The sequence below is a fragment of the Limanda limanda genome, chromosome 16 (genome assembly GCF_963576545.1).
Source record: "Limanda limanda chromosome 16, fLimLim1.1, whole genome shotgun sequence".
Lineage (NCBI taxonomy): Eukaryota > Metazoa > Chordata > Actinopteri > Pleuronectiformes > Pleuronectidae > Limanda > Limanda limanda.
The window spans coordinates 9,418,878-9,438,602 of NC_083651.1; the positions used below are offsets into that span (position 1 = coordinate 9,418,878).

Consider the following 19,725-nt stretch of genomic DNA (forward strand, 5'->3'; position numbering starts at 1 on the left):
TTTTGATGCTTATTCTTTCTTTAATGTGGATTAAAGTTTAATTTCTGCCTGATGCACAAACACACACACAGAGTCACAGCTATACATAACACTTTATTTACATGGCCCTTCACAGTGTAAAATAGAAACTTTATTCATGGAAATACTTACAAAAAGGCCATTTTACGCAGGACATTCTCTTTAAATAGTACTCTAGGGTTATTTACATCTTTACAGTGTATTCAAAATACTCTTTTGGTAGCGGCCTCTTCACAAAGAAAGACAAGTATGGCAGATTTTGGTCCCTGTCCAAGGGGGGGAGGGGGAGGGAACAGAAAAAGGGCTGCCCCCCGAATCAGAAATCAACTCTTGACCTCACTTCAGATTATTTGTGTATATTTGAGAAGGCTGAAGACAAAAAAAAAATAGGAGGTTCTTTTTTTTCTTTTAAATGATATTAAATAAAAATTCTCAAATTTACACAAGTGCATTCACGGTAAAGTGACAAGAAGTCGGTTTGAGATCCACGGCAGGGAGACGGGGAGTTCTGGGAGCGGGTTTAACGGTATTTGGCAGCGACCAGCACATTGGGACAAGCTGGCATCCGAGACCTCAGTTCGTCAACACTCCAGGGGACGATGGTCCGTGTTGCCCATCAGCTGTTTCACACTAAAGTAAGAGTTGGGTGGTTAGGGGAGGAATTATTGTTGCTCCAACGTTATTGCTGATCGTGATGTATTTAGTATCAGTTCCTGAGCTTTTTGTCCCTGTATTTCAACATTTATTACCAATAATGTTCAAGCATTCACAATTATTTACTTTTAAACCGTGTTGCCCTCTCTCAGAACCTGCGCTGCAAAAGCCTGTGACTTTTTAAGTTCACTGTCTGCAAATGTACTGAGAGCAGTGGATCTTTTTTCCCTCAGGAGGAAGAACAATCATTATTCTTTCTTACGTTACACCCCAGTTGACAAAGTCGAGATCTGAATTGAAGCATGATGTATATTAATTCCATTTAAGAGTTCAGCAGTGGAGTGCTTTAGTTAGCGGAGTGTGGAAATTAGATTTCAACAGTCGCACATGATGATGAGTCTCATCCTCCCACAAAAAACTGAAAACCGAACCTGAAATAGAAGTGAACGAATAAAAAGAATAATAAAATATTTTTTACGTCTGGATCCAATCTGACCCTGAGTTGGATGAAAACGTGCACATGTGAACCCCTTCCTTCTTTGTTGGCCTATAACATTATGACAGAGAAATCAGGATTGAACTTCTCATCAAGGAGCAGGGTGCGCTGCAGAAATGTCCCTCGTTGACTCCTCTTCCCCACTTGAGGGACTATTCTTTCATTTGTCGCTTAAAAACAAAAGATCAAATTTAGGGGAGGACAATAATCAAAGGGAACGCCTGAGGATGAATTCACAGTTCTGAAAAGTGACCGTGGCGGAATGATCAACAGGCCAAACATCCCATTGCATAGGCAGATACTTCACCTGCAGCAACAAAGATGATTCCTCTCTCTCCCCCTTTTTAATATCTGAACAATGCACCTGTATCCTTCAGAGTCGACGCTGCTTCTAGTTCATACTGTGTGTAACCAAACACATAAATGAAGAGAGTCCACCTGACGGGTGAAAGATCTGAGAGCTGGATGGCATCTCGTCTCCGCAGGGGCCCATATACACAGTGGGGAGGAGGGGAAGAGGAGGAGGGGGGGGGGTCATCAGGTTCATTATGAATAAGTTCAGTCTGGGATCCCTTGGACCTCAGAGCGGGTCCACTGGGTCCACGTGGTCCACGTGGTTCATGTTCATGGATCTGATGTGAATCTCCTCCAGGAAGTTTTCCAGTTGCTCGATGAGAACGCGCTTTTTGAACCTGCAGAAAACAAACGTTATCTTTCATTTGTTCAGAGGAAACCGTTGAGATGTTTTTACATTGATATTTTCTTTCTTATGTGACAACACGCAGATGTTTTGCTGCCGATTTACAGCCCTGGGATCAGCAGCAAAAGTCGAGAGCTACACAGAATCTATGAAACACAATAGTCACAGATTATTTGAATGAGCAGCAGAGGAACTGGGTTCAACTCGTTACCTAGCTGCCTCTTTGATGATGTTCTGGAGAAAAATGAGCCGAGAGTCCAGAGTTCCCTGGATCTGCTTCAGGAGGTGGAAGATCTTCTCATAGTCTGAAGCACAGAGAAGTGAATGAAGATTAATTTATTGATCATTGCCAAGTTTCAGTGAACAGCTGAAGTCTTTGATCCAACTTTATGTCTTTTTTTTCAGATATTGTCTGATCCCCAAGGTGATTTGTTATCAGCTTAAGAGAAAATGAACACTGTCAAATAGATATTTTTATAAATTCATACAAAGCAAAGGGACATCCTGACACTACTTGTTTTGTCAGTATGAGAAGCATCTGTGCTAGATTACTCAACAATTAATTTCATTAAACACTATTTATCAATTATTTCTCAATTAAGTTTCTGCCTGTTGACTAAAAACTAGCTGATTTAAGATGATCACAGATGTTGCTATTAGTGTAAATGTCAAGTGATAATTAACAAGAAAGGGCAGAAGAGAAAACTAAAGATTTGTTGAGAAAAAATGCGATTTTAGTTATTCTATAATTACATCTTTACTGATTAAAACCATAATACTGGCAGTTTTTTTCTTTAATCAGGCAAATTGCGTGTTTCAAAAAAACTCTTGTTGAAAATTATTATTATATTTCTTAGTAAGGTCTAAGACTATTCTTTGGGTATCGATGCAAAATCAGGCCTTTTCATGAAAAGAGCCCTACATGTTTCTATTATTTGTCTAACCGAGTCTAAAACAGACCCTGTTTATTCTACTTACGTCTGCCAGGTTTCCTGATCTCCTTAGTGATGAGGACCCTCAGCTCGTTGTTGACCTTGGTCGTCTCTTCGTGAATGTGCTTCTTCAGAGCTGTAGGCGACAGGTAGCGAGGCGGCTGTCCCATCAGCAGCATGTCCATTCCCTCCTCGCTACCCGGCTGCAGCTCCCCATCCGGGGATCGGCCGTTCTCGTTGTCATCGTTGCCGTTGTCGTCGTCGTCGCCGTCATCATCGCCAACGTCATCGTCTCCGTGCAGGAGGTCCTGGGGTTCCAGGCCTATGTGGTTCTCTTGGTGGTTGGTCGACCCTAACAGCTGATCCACCTCTGAGTCCAAGCTACTGTCTGAGCTGTAATCGTTCTGATTCAGGTGGTTGATGATCAGGTCTGGTTCAGGTGCTCCATCATTTATGTCCATGTCTATAAGGTCAGAGATTTTAAAGAAAGAGACATTTGTTTATTTCCTCTTCATAGAACAATAATCTATTTATTTCTACATTTTTAAACTATATTCTCATCAAACTGAGGTTAGTCAGTCTCGGTGGGAGAGAATGAGAGTTAGTGTTGTTTATTTCTGATCAAAATGTCCTTTAAAAAGGGAAACGCCACCATTGCTACACATCAAGCTGCTATCTTTTCATGGGGAGCTCAACTCAGCCGATAGAAATGAGAAAATGGAGTGCAGAGTTTGAAAGATGTGGGTATTTATTTTCTGGGGGGAAAATGCCGTGTTCCCATCATGGAGGCTAGAGTGTATAAATGGGAAAGATTATCCTGTTGGTAGTGTTCACTTACCTGATAGCAAGACAATTGTATGACTGCGGAACTAGCTGTGTGGCATCATATCTTTTAAACCTGGATTCAGCTACATTAAATGGTGACTTGTCTACATAATCTTACACTCATATATTATCTATTGTATCGTCAAATACTTATATTTATACCTCTACTATATATCATATCATACTCTCTGTATATTATTTGTATATATAAGTCTATATACACATACTTATACATGTGTACATGTTATTATTATTATATTTACTATTATTATTACTGTTGCTGCCATTATTACTATATACTGCTATTATATTGGTATAATAATATATTGGTATGGTAATATAATTACTATCATATATAAATATATATTATGTTATATTATATACTATATATACTGTACTATTTTTATATGCTGTCTAACAATAACATCACCATCATATCATCAGTACTATTACCATCATCTTGCCACTGCACCTTATCTACCTATTTATCTTGTGTTTGTTTTTATTCTTTTTACCTCAATATTTTTTATTTCATTCTATTGTATTGTATTTTATTGTATTCAAATATACCAGCTAGTATGACGACTTAGTTTCCCTTCGGGGATGAATAAAGTAATCTATCTATCTATCTATCTTATGGAGGCCTCCATGTTTATTTGCTTTTTCAGGTATTTCTGTATTATTTGCACAAAGTCCCATATTTTGCAGAAAAAAAATCTAGTAAGGGTTGGATGTGGACGTGAAAACGATTTACAAATTAGAAACATTATAATGAGTTGCTTTATGGTAGGTTTACGTTTACACGTAGTTGAAAATGAGCACTGAGAACTCATGAACTGCTTCCATGTCTGACCTGCTGTAGCTCGAGGGCTGTCGGGTGGCGATACTGGAGGCGTGTAAGCTCTACCCAGACGAAGCAGAGGCGACATGCAGCGCCGTCTTTTGGGGCCTCCACCCTGCATGTTGCTGCTGTCTCCTGGTCTCTTCCCTTTGTTCTGAGGGCCCGTCACAAACTCGTCTGCCTCGTCGATCATCATACCCTAAGAGAACAGTGAAGAGGACATGTTAATGAGTGTAATTCTACTTCAGTGGTTTCCATGCGACTCTTCATCATGAAAGAATATGAAGGTAGGAGTGGATAAGAGTGGGGTTAACCTTCTTGTCTAGTTTGAAGGGGTTTCCGAATGTGTGTAGGCGTTTGGGCTGTTCGGGGTCTGCATCTCGAAGAGGCTGAGGGGCAGCTTTGAGGAAGTCCTGGTAGTTGCCCATTTGGGCGATTGGCACGCTGTGGAGCTGGTCTGAACATAATGCAAACAAAAAAATTCACTCAACATAGAAGGAGACATCTACACTTGATCCTGAGATGAAAATCGTGGTTGAAGTTCTCTCCCAAAGTGAGGGAAAAAGACAGCAACTTACCCGAGTCCTGCCCTCTGAGGGAACAGACAGTGGTGTTGAGCAGATTTCTCCTCATTCGGCTCAGGTGGTCCAGCAGGTGGCTGCGGGGGACGTCGTAGGGATTCCTAAAGCTCTGAGGCTTCAGGCCCTGATAACAACAAGACAGAGGGGGTTGTCAGGCAAACGATCAGAGTTTGAGTTAAGCCTCACATCAAGTCCAGAGAGATGCTTTTAATGCTTGAAATACCAAACAGTCCAAACATAAATCATCTCAACTTTTCTCAAAAACTCAGGATGAATGTCAAATGAAAAGCCAGACAGGACGTGAAGGCATGAGCAGAAAGGGAATGAGTAACAGTGGGATTTGAACAAAAAACTAAACAAAAACAAACAACCACTGTATCCAAACCAAATGAGGCTCAGTAAACATCAATAAAAGACAATTTCGAACATGACAGAATAACTCTGGTTTATCCTTAACTTTGCAAGAATAATCTTAAAATATGATCTGACCTTGTTGAGCAGAGCCAGATGAAAACCTTGAAACTCTTTGGTGTTGAGCTCCATGGGCAGAGTCGGGCTTTCTCCTGAGAGATTCAGCAGCTGGTGGATGAAGTTCCTGCGCTGGGCCAGAGATATACCACCGCCCCGCCAACGCACCTTGATGCCGGCCTCTGGCGGTTGCTTTTTACCAATCGAGGCAATCAGACGGTCGTACTCGATTTTTGTCTATAAATGTGAAATATTAACATTAAGTGTAACTTAATGCCCCTACTAAGCATTCATAACAAAATAAACTACTTAGAAATGGTTTACAACATTAAGCTGTAAGCAGTTGTGGATGAATTAATTTGTTAACTATAACTTGTCCAGTAGGCAGCCATGTAATATGTTTATTAATAATCAGTTTAAAATTTATTTGTTATCACTTACCACTGCATTATAGTATTTTATAAATAACAGATTAAATGTGAATATACTGCTTATCTATGCGAAATAAAGTGTCTGAAGGTAAAGTATTATTGGAACAAACATTGATGTCACTTTCAATAGAGTAGACAAAACATTTTTCATTAGTCAAAAAACATATATATAATATAATATAATATAATGGATAATATATCAATGGAACCTTAAAGGATAAAGAAAAGAAAATACTGTATGTCATCTGTATTAAGAGTAGAGATGTAACCTAAGCCTTTTGTTATTTGGCAGATTAACACTCACATAAAGAACAGATCTTCTGTTGTTTTTGTCCAAACAAGAAAAGACCAAACAGCGCAACAACATACCTGCTGACTGAGCTTCTTCAGGTACGAGACCACGCTGTAGCTCAGGCCGTACTCCATGTTTTCGGCCAGAAGGTTTGGAGCTCCCATGATTCTTAAGGCTTTCCTCACAGACTGTGGAGAGAACACGACAATAAGACCAGTGCATAATCGTAACCGGTTTAGTGAGTTAATAAGAATAATAAAACAAACATTTGAAAATCAACACAGTAACATCAAATCCACTGACCCCAATATAATATGGAGGCATAGTCTTCAGGTAGTTCTCAAAGGACTGCCGCCATTTGATGGTTGGCTTAAACTTGTGCACTTTGATCAAATCGTCTGCAAAAAGGAAGCAAACGAACACATTAATACAGAGTCATTTCAAATTAAGAGTTTGGAAATAACTGGAGAAATTGGTAGAGATAGCAAAGGAGCAAATACAGCAAGAGACGGACTGAAAATGAGGGAGAATAAATCCATCAGTCTCACCCAGAAGTGGCAGAAGAACAGGGTAGTTGTAGGGCATCACAAACAGGTTGACACAGTTGAGGGCTGTGCTGGCCTTCAAGTAGCCGAAGGGTTGGCCCAGGTCACTGTACTTGGCACTGTTACACACAAACACCTGAAAGACAGAGCGAGAATCAGCCAACGAAAACAAGTAGGGGAGAGGTGGGTTAGGAACTAACCCTTCAAAAGAGAAACCGGCACTTTAAATGCTCTTGTGTTAACATTTTTGTTTTTCAACAATATGCAGGTATGGAAAAATACATGCTATAATGAACAATAGAGACCAGAAAGTATAATATTGGAAAACTCATGATTTAATATTTGTGGAGAAAACCTGCTGAAAGGTCTGAAGGTGGCAGCAGAGGAAAGAGCATAATGAAAATGCTCAGTACAGTGAAGTGTAGTTTATTCTCTGTGCGATCATTATCATATATAACATATAGGCAGTAAAGGCTGTTGACAACATCTGTAAAGTGGCTTGAAACTAAGATGGTCCATTAGAAACTGAGTTTGAAAAGGTGGAAACATGAAATCTGTAATTTCCCTCCTACTATCTTCCACGAAACCACAGCAAGTATAACAAAACATATAATGGTGAATTCATCATGTTAATATTAAGGTCTGTACCACAATGAATTTATCATTGAACCACCAAGCAACTTGAGCGTAAATAATGTCACTTCATCTACCAGTCTATGAGATTGATTTAGTAATTTAAAACTCCAACTTTCAGCCATAACTCTTACGTTCTCAAAAAGTGTCTTTTGTCTGCGTGTGTGTGATGTTGTACCTGCCAGCAGGAGTGTGGAGACTTCCTCTCCAAAATGTACTGTGTGAGGGGCGAAGGCTCCAGCTCGTACTTGTCAAAGGGAACCTTGTCAATCACCATGGGCTCAGAGTCCAGGCAGGAGAAACGTACGTGTGGGTGGGCTGAGCGCGGGGGCTTGGTGAGGCACAGAGGAGATGTAGATATTATTATAAAACCCAGAACAATGGAATGGTATCTAAAAGCAGTTAAATGTCAAAGATATGGAGACAATTCTAAAAGATGTCATATGGAAGGTGCAATGTCAAACCACACAAACTTTGCTGCTTTAAATTAGTTTTGATGGTTCTCACCAGAGTGGGGGAGTTCTGGTCGGGCCAGAAGGCCTCTGGGATTGGCCAGTGGCCGATGGGAACGCCAGTTTTAGGGTTCGGTCGTACGTAGATCAGCTTGTGACAGCAATGCCAAGGCTGCAGACCACCTTTCAACACCTCAGCTGGAGCATCTGTACAGGATGATACAGGAGAGGATTATTTTACAGGTAATACAACCGTCAGCACCTCAGACAAGAAAGCGTTTGGGAAAAATACACAAGTGTGTAGGCAGTCAAAACATGAAGGTGGGGGCTTAAATGTGACATCCACCAGCTGTTTGTGAGCAACAGTAAAGAAAAGCTCAGAGAGGATTAAAAAAAAAAAACTGAGTGGGAGCAAGCAAAGAGGTTTCCTGCTAATCATTCAGATGCAGTGCGGCATCTGTCAACGAGGTCTGTCAGAGCTGAATTCAGATTGTCTAAATTGTATTTAGAAAAAACACAAGTGTCTCTTACCCTCCAGTGGAGGAGGGTCAGGGCCAGTCTTCTCAAAGTTGATCACTACTCCACTCTGAATCTTCTGCACCAAAGACTCCAGACACTGATTCAACATCCGCTGAGAGAACACGCTGTAAGAACGTCCTAAACAAACACACAGAGACACACATGAAGACAGTAAATATTAATTGATTGATTACAGTGTTATAGGCTTCAAAAGATGTTCCATGAATCTAAATAGAGTATTGACAACAACACTTTTCAATCTGACTCGTTTCAAATCATCACTTTTTAGGGCTTTCTGAAGATCAGCAACAATTTCTAGCTTCATCACTTGGATAAATAACTTCCTATTTGTAGCTTTTCTTCAGAGAGAAGATAAAGGATTTGAGATTCTTAAAAGCTTAAAATTGTTTTACTATAGCCAGTTTCATAATATGCCAGGATGAAAGAACATGGTACAATTTAAATGTAGAGTCCTCTTAGTTTAATGTAAATGCTGCAGTGTCTGACTATAAAACTGTGCACTTTTAAGCACTCCCTACTCAACCATGTGGTCACCTTTATGGGGTCTTATCAGCCTTTACACAACTGACACGAAAACAAAAAGTAGCTCTGAAGATCTGAACAGGCAGATGACAGTGAAGGTCACCCTGAATCAGCCACACGATTAGTCCAATTCAGCTTTCTGGCCATTTGCTGCCTCCAACTTCACCTCCAGTGACCTTGTTGTGCACCCATTCACTCGCTCATTTCAAAAGGCTGTGGCTTTGCGTCAGCTCTACCATCAGCAGTACTGGACAGGCAGCATGTACTGTAGACTGTCAGTGACAATGGAGCTGTGTCATGTTCTGCATTCAGCACCACCGACTGCTGCACACAGCTCTGTGTGTGTTAATCTTAACCTGCCATCAGCACCATTCCAGTCTGTTCCTCCTGCCAGCTGCTTCAACCAGGCAGCATGAGGAGCGGAGACAGGAGAAATGAAAGTCCCCTGCTACAACTTCGTTTTAAACTGGGTTTTTATTCTGCATCTGGGGCGTTACTATGATGGAGTATTAGGGTCACTTAAAGAGAACAAAGTTTTAATGTTACAAGAAAAAAACTAATGATATTAAGTCATTATTCTCATCATTTAAAAATTTGTTTTTCTTTAATTTGTCCTAAACTCTCTGCCATCCATTGCAGATAGAAAGTGGCCTGATAGTACGTCACTGACCTGCGAGTGGGAAATTGACCAGTTTAGTCCAGGACCAGTTGGCAAAATCTAGGCTAACCTTATTCAACATTTGGTGCTGAAGTGGACTTGAGCAAAGCACTCGAGCCCTCCACCACAGCTCCAGCGGAGTTGCTCAGTGGTTAAAAACAAGGGCATGCTCTTTGTTTGTACTGGGATGTTCAGCTTCCTCTTGCAAACTTGTAAACACAAGTAACTCCGACTGTTGAGCAACACGGTGCGGAGCAGAGCTTCTGGGCTGTCCCTATCCAAAAGGCTATCACCACTTTTTTTATCCTTAAAAAAAAAAACACACTTATCATTTTCTCCTGACTTTGTTTTAATGGATGCTTCATCAGCTGTGTGGGGGAATGTATTAAAAAAACAGTTATTTTGATCTAGCGTTATAAATACTTTGAGCCTGTCCCAGCATTTTCCACACAGCTCTGTTGTAACTAATGAGGCCTGTGTTGGTGCAGCAGAGGCGGAGTTGTCCTGCGGGTCGGACATAAAAACCCTGGATCCTCCAATTCCCAAAATATAACTCATAGGCATTTTTCATTACATGTTAAATATCTAATAAACACCCTCATCTTTCAAACGCCTCCCCCACTTTATAATGTTGAATATTTTAGGTATAATGCCCGACTCTAACCTTGATACCTCTAGAGCTACAAAAGAGATTATACATGCTCTCCTAAAGTGATATTCGTATTCTCTATGAAACCCATATTTCACATAAACCAAACTCCGGCAATCCACCTACCTCCTGTGACCTCGCACATGGGAGTGATGGGGGAATCATCCGGCGGGACCCCCCCGAGGGGTTCAGGCTCCACTGAGGCGTTGCCGGAAATCCGCAGCACCAGGGCGAAGAGACGCTGGTCCCAGCGGAAGGGCTCCTTGGTCAACTCACTACCTGGTAGCGGGGTGGTCAGAGGCAGATGGAGCTGGAGAGGGGGGGGGGGGGAGACAAAGACAGCGTCAATGACAGAGGAACCTTGATACATTAGTAGAGATAATGTGTGAGTGCTGGTTAGAAACACAACATGATGATACTGTATGTATACACAGCTGGACAACTCAAGTTTTCTCTTTAATATAACTGGTTGTTTTAGAGTCTACTGGAAACTTCTACTACGGGAATATTGACAAATTATAGCGTAGTCTATCAGGTATATAAGACAGCATAATTCAAAAACATATTTCCAATTTATGTGTAACCTTCTATCATTTTGACATGCAGACAATACGTCATATTGCTCTTAAAATAAGGATTTAATTGTATGCATCTGACGTCAACAATTTGTTTAAATCCCAAGCTACGGGCTGCTTAATGGAGTTCTCTCCATCTCACCAGTAAGAGCAACAGAAATATTCAGCAGAAATAAATAATTTACGGTAGAGCGAGCTACTGAGTCACTGAGAGGACAACTTTATCTGAAAAGCTTAAAGCTAAAATGGTCCAACAGAAAATGAACTGATCAAAGTAGTTGCTGCTTAATTTGCAAAGATTTTGAGAAACTAATCAAATTTTCAAGTAATTTATCAAGAAAGAAAAAACTCAGATGTGTTTTAACTTCTCCAATATTAATTTCTGATCGTCATTGATCCCTTTTTAATTGAGTATATTTTAGTTTTGCTGTTAAGACTAAATCAATATCAAAACATGTTGGTTCTAGGGAGCTACAAATGTTCCCCCTTAGAATTTCAAAGACCATGGGATTCATTGATTCGTCCAAAACATAATATATAATGAAAAGAACTTGATTTATTTTAACTCTGGTTGGGTGCTGGTTTTTTAGATGTTTGATGGTTGATCAGGTAAAATAAGCGTCACAAATGTATTAACTTGGGCTTTAGGACGTTTTAAGGGACAATGTTTCTGACATTCTATAGATTAAAATATTACTTATCAGAAAAGTAACAATAGTTGCAGACCAAATTCTGTTGCAAATGATAAGTATTACAGCGTCTATCATTAGTCTGCGGTGGATATTGAACTCAGTGGCCTCTTACAGTGAAGGAGGTAGGTTATGGAGCTGTGGGACTGTTTTGCTTCACATAGTCATGGGATGATTCTAATTTTAAAGTACTACATAATAGCAGCAGCTCTGTGATTTAAACTTAAGCCTGAGTGTCACAGTAGGAGAGGGTTTGATGCTTGTGTTAAAGTGAACATTGTGGCTCATCCAGCCACACAGGAGGCTCTCCTGATTGGCTGACCTCATCTTGGACTCCGCCGCCGCTCGTCAACTTGTTGCCGTCGGTGATGGCGATGATGATGGCGGGCTCGAGGAAAAAGGGATTCCTTCCCTGCAGACAGAGAGAGGGGGTACACACAAAGATTTAAGAGCATTTATAGAAACAAAGAGTAAAATTGATATTGGAATTAAGCAGCAGTGTATTTATGGCAAAAACGGGCACATTAAACCCATCATTATGTAGCTCATTTACATAGATCTGTCAAAGTCAAGAGGAAAAAAAATAGAAACAGGAAAAGAACAGAGTGACTTCACTTATACCGCTGAGACAAGTGTCGGTGTGAATCTGCAGCATAAGGTCACTCCATCCTCCTCGATGGCAGAGTAAGAGGATTTATATGAAACCTCTTTTCTGCTCGTCACTAAAATATTTCATCACATCAGCAGTCCACGTTGACTAAGTTTAACTGGAGCAGCTCGGCATTTATCTCTAAACATCAGCCAGGGAAAATAAACTTGGCGATTTAACCTCGACGCAGCTCGACGAGACCCGTCAGCGGACGATCAGCACGCTGACCCCCCCCCCCAGCGCTGCAGTCCTGCCCTGACAGCGCTGCCTTTATTCATGCCTGTGGACGGTTTGAACTGCACCTGAAGGCTGTGGTGTCTGTTGAATGATGGATTTGTCCAGTTACATAAAAAAAAAAAAAAACACAGCACAAAGTAAACAGAGCGGGATACTAACCGAGGTGCCTGGTGCTGTAGGTATCCATGACAACCTGGACTTTCTTTTCTCCTCCCTTCCCCAAAAATCCTTTTATGACATCGGGCACTTTCTTTGCATACTAATGAGCAGCAGACGAGGTGAACCTCCCAGTCAACTTGTGTTTTCTTACATGTCACATCAGCTCACTTAGCGTTTTACTGTCGCTATGCAATTAGGTGCTGGTCATAACCTCTTAAATTTCATTATAGTACGTCACATTAGCTCAGATTGACAAAATAGACTCAACAAGCTCTGCTCCTGCAGGTTTGTCCACCACAGTCTGGCAGGTCAGTGTATCGTCGTTTTCAGAGCTGGGACTATTAATCAATCCATCACTGAGGAAAACAATTTTTTTTTCATATTTTCAATTGCTTAAACCATAATTTAAACAACAATGCCTAAAGTGTGATGGCTTTGTCTTATTATATAATAAGCTGAAAACTTCAGATTCAGGGTTATCTGGTGCACAAGTCATTTGATGACGTCTCATACTCATTAGCATTGTGTTTTACGACTTTTGCTCTAATCTAATGTTCACTTCACGCATTTATGTGAGCTTCTCATCTTCAGGACTGCCATATAAGCTATCGGATGCCTAGATTTCCCTGTGGATAAATAAATCTATCCATTATTAGCATTTGGATTTCTTTTCACCATTTTCTGACATGTTGGACAACCATAAAATGGATTGATTCATAAAATTAGATCAATAATATAAATAATCATTAACTGCAACCGTAGTCATGTAAATATGTACTCTGGGAGGGTTAAGTCCATGTGTAGCAGAATGATCTCTGGTCTACTAACAGAGCCAGGCTGATGGAGACCCATTAGAGCCTTGTTTATCATCCCCGCTGACATGTTAACGAAGGGCCAAACGTCAGCAGTCATATCATTTCCTCGCCGTGTCCTCCCTTAGTTCTGCTCTTTCACTGCACTCTTAATGAAACTGCGATCAGTGTCAGGATAACCTGCCAGGGGCAGTCTCCCTCGCATCCTCCAAACCTCCCTCTTCATCTCCCAGGGGAGTCACCTCAGACGCATGGCAACCTGGAGGGTTCTTTTGTTACTGTAGAGAGAGCATCACTCCAGGGCGATATTAACTCACCCACTGGCTTAACTCCCCTTTGTCCTGTCCCTCACTCCAGCTCTCTACCCCACTGAACATCTCACACATGCAGCACGAGGATGAAAAATCTAAATCGACTTATCTTTATGAATTAAATTGGAAAGACAGGCGGACGTTATTGAGTCATCATACAGAGCTTCAAACACCACGCCAACCAAAAAACAAGCTGCTGCATCTCTTTGGCTCGACTTTGATTTACAGCCCCGGGGGCAAATTGAGATAGAAAAATACACACGACAGAAGGTGTGTGGTCGTCTGATGAAAGCTAACTTCGACGGCTCAAAGGAAAAGAACTGCACTTCAAAACGCTGCTGTCCTCTGTGTGTAACCTGACATGACAGTTTCAGGTAATTTTGTCCAGGCAGAAGAAATGAGGTTCATCAGCGACATCATCTGCATACCGTGGCCTGTTTTACTCAAAGTTAAGGATGATGATAAAATACAGTAAACACAGTTTCCTTGTGGTGTAAAGATTTCTCTTATTTTCAGTTAAACACAAATTAATTATTTGTGGAGGCACAGTTGTGGCTGTAGTCATTTAGCAATTATCTTCCAAATAATTATTTGTAAAAAAACACTAGATACCAATAATTACAACATTAGTGATGTCAGAGTCACACTGTGATGTCAAAGACAGACTGGTCACAAGAGTCCAGGGTCATCAGTAACCAGTGCAGGACACCTTAACTTTGATCTCTGTGTGTTCCGTTTGAGTTCACAGACACAAGCATGTTTTCATATAGCCTCTGCTGGTCTGACTGCAGGGCTGGTGTTTGACATTTAAACTCCCAGAGAGAGTCTGATATGCATTATAAATGTTGTTTGCAGTGTATGCATCACCCTGTATGGTAGGGACCATCCATTTAAAATTCAGGAAATGCTACTTAAACATTTATCTTTGCTCCCGTCCTACAGACACAGAGGAAAACAGACATCCCTATTTCTACATCAAGTGTGCAGACTCGAAGTTGTCAAACTATGGCTAGATTACTCACATTAATGATGAATCTCCCAAGAGGATAATGTTATATTTCTTATAAGATGTTTTCTGTTTTTTTTATTTTTGCTTTACAGTGACAAGAAGACCGAGGCTCTCTGGTCATTTTGTGTCTCACTACACGGTAAGAAGCATGTTGAAAGATATCATGTGTTGCAGATAAGTCATGAGGCTTAAATGAGAGCAGCACTCTAAAACTGTAAAAAAAAAAAAAAAAACACAATTTCTAACCAACACACACACAAACACATTCAGCAACTACCTCCCTAAACTGGAAACAGGCTGAACTGGTGATGTCATTAAGCAGCACTTTCTGGAACCACACCAGTGAAGCTGAATTAGTTCCAGACTTTGTGGTCATAACAAATATTTGTTTTGAGTTTCCAGCTGTGATGGAGGCAAGAGTTGTTTAAATTTCACAAATTAAAAAATGAGTTCTGCAATACAGACAATTCAATCAAGTTTAGTTTCTCCTTTAACTTGCTCAACCTGTCAAACAGTTCATGAAGAGGATCTTTAAAATCATTTCCATGTGAGATCAATTATTTTTTTTGTTGTTAAGCTGGAAAGAAAAGAAACTAATCCATGTATCTGAACTAAATACTGTCTGATCCTCGGCATGAGTAAAAGATGTCTTTTTCATAAAATGGTTAAGAATATCGATATTAGAAAGTAACAGAAGGTGGAGAATAAAAATTTGAATTGTGAAATAAAGATTTTAAATATTCTCTGCTCAAGTACACTGAAGTATATTGTAATTATCTCCTACTCTTTTGGAGGCTATATGTTTAGTTTTTGTAGAAATTCGAATGCAGATGTGCTGATTAAACTGTTTGTCTGCCACATTTATGTTTACTGCGTAAAAGAGGCAGCTCAGCTCACAAAGCTTAAGTGAACGTTAAGTGGAGAAATTACACTACTACTGTCTCAAACTAAACTTATCATTATAACCTTAATACATAAGTAGGAGTTAAGCAGATAGGTGCCATTGGTTTTCAGCTGGGTGTGGCTAGTAAAATATCAACTTAAGTGCAGACTTCAATCATTGTTGCTTCTAAGGCTGTAAGAGACCGTGGATTTTAAATACACCATGAACTTGTGGGCTGAAAGACAAATCTCTGAGCAGCTACAAGAAAAATTGAAGTTGATCCCATGAAAAGTAAAAATGTGGAATATGGCCACTCAATGCAAAATAGCAGGCTTCCTGTTGTGTTTTTTCCAATTGCACCTAGACTTTTTTGTTTGTCTGGTCATGATATACCTGTAAATTGATTTTTGTGAAGACCGGTCAATGTGAACACGTTCCAGGGGTCTCGGGGGGCACCGTTGAGCCATTTTGCGACGCCCATTGAAAATTCCTTTAGAATACGTAATTTTTCACCACTTTTTAACTTTCTGCAAATTTTGGTAAAAATTGAGCATGGTAAAGTCCTCAAAAAGCCAATTAATTTGCCTGAATAATAATAATAATAATCCTTACAATTTTAATAGGGCCTCCCCTGACCTTTGATCAGTGCTCGGGCCCTAAAAATCTACATGATTTCAGAGCAGAAAACCAAAAGGCTCAACCTCTGTAGTTAAATCAACCTCAGTTACCCACGACAAGTAGTTCCTGTTTCTTTCCTCTCTATCGAACTTGTTGCGGTTATGTTTGTGTCTTGAGCACATGACTGAAAGTGTGTGGGGTCACAGTTTGCAGGTGGTTGATGCTTGTAAGACTGTGGACAGGGGTAAGGGGAGAAAGTGGGGAGGATTTGTGTGGGTCATAGAGCGCTTATTAAACCTGATTTTTCCTGTCTGCCCTCTTCAGCATCTACATACCTGTCCATAGTTGTCTATCCCAGTCACTAATCTATTGAGATTGAGTAAATCAAAAGCGGTCCTCAAGGACTGGCCAATAGATGTGAGTCCAGTTGCTTGGAGGTTGCGGAGCTCTGTCATGAATGTGGCGTGGCTCTCCTTCCATCCGGCCTTAAGAAAAAACAACAACACATTGTTAATAAAGTGCACAAAGTTCGAAACCAACCCAACTTGAGAGGAAATCAAAAACAAGGGATGGTCATGTGTATTTATTTATCTTTTTTTTTTGGCCCACACTGTCGCACTGTCATCCAGACCACATATCAAACCCTGTGGAATGATGGCACTTGGGTGGTCCGCTCCTGTTTGCCACATCTGGGCCTCAAGTAGCCGGACCCTGTGTCAACCCAAGGTGACCCGACCTTGTTTTGTGCCATTTGGGGCCACATTAACCACATGGACCCCTTAAGTTTCACATCCAGATAACACCTTGCCTAGAGCACTGCATGTTCTCCAAAAAAAAAAAAAAGTTCCCTGTTTGTTTTGGGATATTTGGGTCACATTTCTCAATTTACAAGGGGACCACTTTAGACTTGCATCCTTTCTGGCCGGGAAAGACAACCAGAAGTGCTGCATCGCTGCCTGAAGTGGACCACTTCCTTATGCTATAAGGGATGTTATTAACATCTTAGGGGAAGGTAATACAATAGAGTGGATTCACGGATTGTGCGACAAACTATTGTTTTGTAAAACCATTATGGATTACACCGCGAAATGAACAAAACTAATTTAAACAAGCTAAACTGTTGTGCTGAAGAGATTTTTTTTGAATGCTGATTTTGAACTGATAGTAAGTCGCTTCCTTCCTCTTTGGCCACAACAATAACTTGACAGCACAGCAGCCAAGTGCTTGATGTGTCTTCTAGCAGGGTGGTGAGAGCAGCCTGGGGTCACAAATCACAAAGTAGCACAGTGTCCATGTGTCTCGTCACTAAAGTGGCAAGTTGGTCTAAAACGATTAAAACAGGAAACTGTGCCCCCCCCCACCCCCCTCCCTCTCTCTCTTCCTCACCCCCTCCTCCTCCCAAGAATATCTCACCTCGCTGTATAAATAACACCCAGAGTTCCTTGCTGCTCGCACTGAAACAAAATGTCGGCCATGTTTTAAAAGGGGTCTGAAAAGCTCCTCCTGAAGATCGCCTCTACACAATCGGTGTCGCGGTCACACAACGTGGCGGCGGAGCGACGTGGGGGAGGACAAGTCAACCTGCTGCGCACATGTAAAGCTGTGGACATGAGCCGAAAGCAAAACTCTACCTTGATCCCGAAGGGAACGTCTTCAAAATTTACCAACATGTACCGGTCCCCTCGGCTCGCCGGATCTCTGCCCCTGAGCTGTGGAGATAGTAGAGAGTTATTAGAGATCCGCTCTGACAGCAGCAGCACACAGATGCAGTGAGGGGGGGTGGGGGGTCGCTGTGCCCCGTGGTTACAGTACCTTCATAAAAGTCTCAACTGCGCCTTTCGCTATGTCCAGATAGCTAGTGCCCAGATGGGTGCGCTGGTTCATTGAAGCGGACGTGTCTATCAGAAAAAGTAGAACGGGCATTGTGATGGTAATGACGCGTTCTGCATGGACCTGGTGTCAGTACAACCGGCCCAACGCGGAAAAAAAGCCCCCTTTTGTTCTCCTGCCGCCTGTATCACGTCTCAGCTAGCTAGCTTAGCCGGCTATCTCTCTGCCTCACACATTCTTTCAAAAAAAGTGTAAGAATAGTGAGTGGCGCGGCCCTTTCCGGGCGAACTGCACTAACAGCCTCACACCCTGGGGCCAGGTGCTCGGTTCACCAGGGATTCTGGTAGTTTTTACTATATTTTGCGGCTCTTCCTAAGTTTCATAGAAACAAAGTTCCCCCTCACAGACACTCGATGCTTCTCCCTGCACTGGGAGCGCTGGGGCTCGTCCGCCGCTTTTAAGCTGAGCTCCGCGCAGGCCCCGCCCCCCGAGCGGTGCTTTACCGTCACGTGTCAGCACAGCGTCCCCTCATTGGCTCTGCGCGGCAGCTCATTACAATATCCAAATAAGGCCAGCGCCGAGCGAGTGATGCGCAAGCGCAGTCGCCCCCCGAGCCAGGGACGTAGGAAAATATCGCGTTGATGCATTTTTGTGTATAAACAACATTATGAGGCTTCTTCACAGCGACACTGCAGTTTGTTGTGTGCGTGTTGTTAAGGATCCGGCCTGTGTGCTTCCTCACAGCTGATGACTAGTTCACCTCATCCTGTGTGTGAGAGACAACCCCTGAAGACTGGACAGATAAGATATCAGACAATATGGAGGGGACACATTGAAGTAGAGACCGAGGGATGTGAGCAGGGTGCACAGGAACTAGTGGCTGACATTCACACATTTGGGTTTAATGTGATGACCAAATAAAGAAAAACCTTCCTGAGAAATGATCTGAGGGAAAACAGGTTTGGCTGTAAGGGATTGACATGCGCACACACACTCACGTTTGCACTTCTATCTTAGTGAGGACACTTATTGCCCCAAACATAATACCTAACCCTTAACCTAATTCTAACCCTAAAACCTAAGTTTTTTCCCCACAAACAGCCCTCTTAAAAAGTGAGGACCGATCACTCTGTAGGGTCGGTGCTTTAAATGGTCCTCACACATATAAGTACAACACACACACACCCTGCAGCTCGAAGATGGCTGTACTTTGTCTTTCTTTCCCTTCACTGCAATGAGTCACATCCTTATAAAGATATGTTATAAGTGACATTTATTTGCCAGTCATATTGTGGCTTTTGTACACAGATATAAACTCCATTTATGTTAGATACATAGTTATTTACTATCATTTACTTTACACTTGAGATTTTCTTCATTTGATCCACAACAGGCTGCACAACACGATTGTGCAATGTAATTTACATAATATGGCTCCATGGAACATATCATCACTTCCGCAAAAAATAAGAGGAAACCACCCTGCAGCCAGCGATAGATGAGAGAGGAGGAAGGTCCACGATGTCTCTTGTTCGACAAGAGTTGTCTGGAGCAAGAGACTCACACACACACCACTTCATTTCCCGGTGCAACACTGTTTTTCAGAATAAAATTACACACGTTAAGGGTTTATCCCATTCACAAAGTGGCTAAAACAGACGAATGTTGTGATTCATTCTGTTTACAAATTCCTTGTTTTGTCTGATAATCAGGAAC

General features: G+C 41.5%; 1 protein-coding gene across 1 annotated transcript; it reads right to left on the reverse strand.

Moving 5' to 3' along the window:
* Window positions 1–73: 73 nt before the first annotated feature.
* Window positions 74–18,423, reverse strand: ints6 (integrator complex subunit 6). The gene is made up of 18 exons (XM_061088644.1): window positions 17,992–18,423; window positions 17,811–17,888; window positions 16,515–16,664; window positions 11,824–11,913; window positions 10,364–10,547; window positions 8,400–8,525; window positions 7,924–8,075; window positions 7,595–7,747; window positions 6,787–6,919; window positions 6,542–6,636; window positions 6,316–6,426; window positions 5,537–5,752; window positions 5,045–5,171; window positions 4,781–4,923; window positions 4,479–4,665; window positions 2,847–3,263; window positions 2,080–2,173; window positions 74–1,860 (listed from the first exon to the last, which is right to left on the reverse strand). Exons 1-18 carry the CDS (start codon window positions 18,100–18,102, stop codon window positions 1,749–1,751), a joined length of 2,679 nt encoding a protein of 892 aa, XP_060944627.1. The 5' UTR covers window positions 18,103–18,423; the 3' UTR covers window positions 74–1,748.
* Between the last annotated feature and the right edge of the window lie 1,302 nt (window positions 18,424–19,725).

Coding starts and splice junctions, on each gene's coding strand:
- ints6 (XM_061088644.1), bottom strand. CDS start 18,102: ATGCCCGTTCTACTTTTTCTGATAGACACGTCCGCTTCAATGAACCAG. Junction 8,526..10,363: donor CATGTGCGAGGTCACAGGAG/GTAGGTGGATTG, acceptor GTGTTTGTTTAG/GACGTTCTTACAGCGTGTTC. Junction 7,748..7,923: donor ACCAGAACTCCCCCACTCTG/GTGAGAACCATC, acceptor TGCCTCACCAAG/CCCCCGCGCTCAGCCCACCC.